A 2646-nucleotide genomic window follows, 5' to 3' on the forward strand; every position below is an offset into this window, starting at 1 on the left:
ATGGATGTAGCTGGCGCACTTGCTGCAGTTCCCAAACGGCATGCTGATGGTGGTGGTGTCGGTGGTGTTGGAGATGGGCAGGGCCACGATGGTCACGTCCTCACAGGCCTGATGGACCACCTGCGGCAGCTTGCCTCCGATTCCTCTGACTGGAATGTCTCCTTCAGGATTCCCCGTGTGGCTTTTGATAAAGCCACTCTTCCTCTTGTCTTTGAAGCACAGAGAATCAGGTGAGTTCAACAGCACACTACACCACACCACACCACCGCACACCACAGTCTGGCCCGACCTGGCCCAGCATAGCATAGCATGAATAGCCCTTGCCTGCACTTCTTTCTTCTCACTGCACTCTGTGCATGCGGTGGTAGTGATGGGCGACACACCTCCATCCCCCTCTACAAGCTACCTCTTTTACTAATTACCACTGCTTCCTTTTGTCCCATTTCACTGACCGAGCTTTTCTTCCTTTGCCAATAGATACGACTACAACACCGATTCAGAGATCCTCACCATCATGCTTGAAAGTGGCGCTCATGCACGTACAGGCATCCTGCTCCAGAAATTGCTCGAGTCAGGCCTCAGCAAAGTAGCCGACCAGCTAGAAGCCGACCAGCTAGAAGCCGACCAGCTAGAAGCTTCAGCAGCAGAAACAGCAGCAGCAGCAGCAGGCCATTGTCGAAGCCACGAACTCGGCGGGGATATGAATGGTCTTGTCACCACAGCCAAGGATCAGATTTCAGAGCATGGGCATGAGGACAACAAGGAGAAACGGCAGCAGCACGACCGGAACGAGCTCCGTGCATTCCTGGCAGACGTCAGGCTCATGGGCCCAGGCGCCGTCAAGCTCGCCAGCGGCTCCTTCAAGAGCCCCGACGGCTCCTTCACCCAGCACCCAGCAAAGTGCCCAACCGTCATCTGCCTAGTCGCCCTGTCGCAGTCCTGGGACGCCGTGCTAGAGGAGGCTGAAGCCTACCTCCTCGGGCTGTACCCTGCGCTGCGCAAGGTGTTGGTCCTCAAGATGCACCACGTCTCGCCCAACCAGGTGTTGGTGGGAGGCGACGTCCGCGTTGCTGCCATGGCCCCTATGCTGTCGGAGAAGAGCGCCTCCTCTAACCAAAGGGCGCTTGAGGCTACGACGGTGGTCGACAAGGTATGTCCATTGCGTCCTTCCGCCAGAGTGTTTCCCATTCTCTCAAGCCTCTCTGACCCTCTCTTCATCACCTTGTCACTGTTTGGATCGAGTGTCTTCGCCTTACTGACAGACACTCCGCAGTTCGTGCAGAAAGACGGCCGCATGTGCTGCAGCGACATCGACGGCAACGACGGTCAGACCGATATTTCCTTTGCGCTCGAAGACTTTGCCAACATGGACAGCCACGCCAGCATAGCGCGCCTCAAGCAGACGGTCCGTCTGCCCATCTCCCACCTCCAGGAGCTGGTCCGCGACATCGAGAAGAGCTTTGGAGATGCACCGCCCGCCGAGACAACACCCCTCGACCCTGTCAGCGATCCGGCCATCCTAATAAAGCACAAGTATCGACGTCCGACGCGGTAGAGCCCGGTCGACCTTGGTGATGTTGGTGGAAGCAGCGACACGGATGGAGACAATGGCGATGACGACGAGGAGGAGCTTGGTGGTGGATATGGCGTATACCATGGCGGATGCCCCGACGCGGCATCCGCTGTGCAGGTTCATCATAGGACGCTCCGCTGTCGGGCTCGAAAGGAGAACACTCTCTAGATTGGCCGGTCGTGCGCAAAGCTTACCGCAGACGATACTAACAAGCTCGATGATGGATGACGAAGGATTGCATGGAGGGCAGATCGACGCACATGGTCGTCTACCCCTGACAATGAGGGGATGGGTGAACGGCGAGATGGAAGCAGAGGCGGGCCACTGTACCACATTGCCGCATTGCGCACACATTCGCAGCAGGTCGCTTGCTGGTCGAAACTTGAGGAAAACTGAGGGACCCTGTTGCTCCGCAGTGGCGAGATGTTGAAATGAACGGACAATATCGGTGAGATCGATTATCTGTTCGATAAGGCCGCCTACGTCAGGTTGCGCGTTGAGGTAACCAAGATTGAGCTTCTCCAAGGCGCTTTGAGTAGCCCGGAGGTCCTTCAATATGTTACCAGTACCGAGCCTGCTAAATAGGCCTACGCTGCCAAAGATATAAGAAACGTAGATCTATTGTTCTATTGCCAGCAAAGAGTCGAAGACAATGATGGAACTTGGGAATAGAGAGGGAGAGACGATCGCCGTGCTCTACATATCCAAGAGTCAACCCTTCAGCCCGTCCGCCACCAATCCCCGAGGTGGGGCTTCATGCAGCCTTGTTGCGTGTGCTATCCAATGATGAGTGCTTCTATTCTCGAGCCGTGTCGCAACAACCACTGGTGGCTGGCCAAATGCTTGCTTATTGGACATGTGGAATGTAATTTGGAGGTCCAGCTGAACCAAATCCCGTAGAGACATGGCATATGTGGAGGCTATGCATATAGACCGCCTTACGGTCAGCAAGCTTTTCGATCCCCCCCCAAAGGTGCGATTTTCTATCTCCATCTTCATTCTAGCCCTTTTCCTCCTTCCCTACATGCAAATCTGATATAAGTTCTCAATCCGTGTTTCACAGTGCCCCGATC

The 2646-nt window shown here is 55.4% G+C and overlaps 1 protein-coding gene across 1 annotated transcript; it reads left to right on the plus strand.

Moving 5' to 3' along the window:
* Positions 1–1555, plus strand: UCRPA7_4977 (hypothetical protein; the record flags this gene model as incomplete). The annotated part of the gene is made up of 3 exons (XM_007917526.1): positions 1–230; positions 478–1150; positions 1274–1555. The coding sequence occupies 3 exons, from the start codon at positions 1–3 to the stop codon at positions 1553–1555; spliced, it is 1185 nt and encodes a 394-aa protein (XP_007915717.1).
* Positions 1556–2646: the final 1091 nt, after the last annotated feature.

Source organism: Phaeoacremonium minimum (assembly GCF_000392275.1).
Source record: "Phaeoacremonium minimum UCRPA7 unplaced genomic scaffold PA7_03_scaffold_377, whole genome shotgun sequence".
NCBI lineage: Eukaryota > Fungi > Ascomycota > Sordariomycetes > Togniniales > Togniniaceae > Phaeoacremonium > Phaeoacremonium minimum.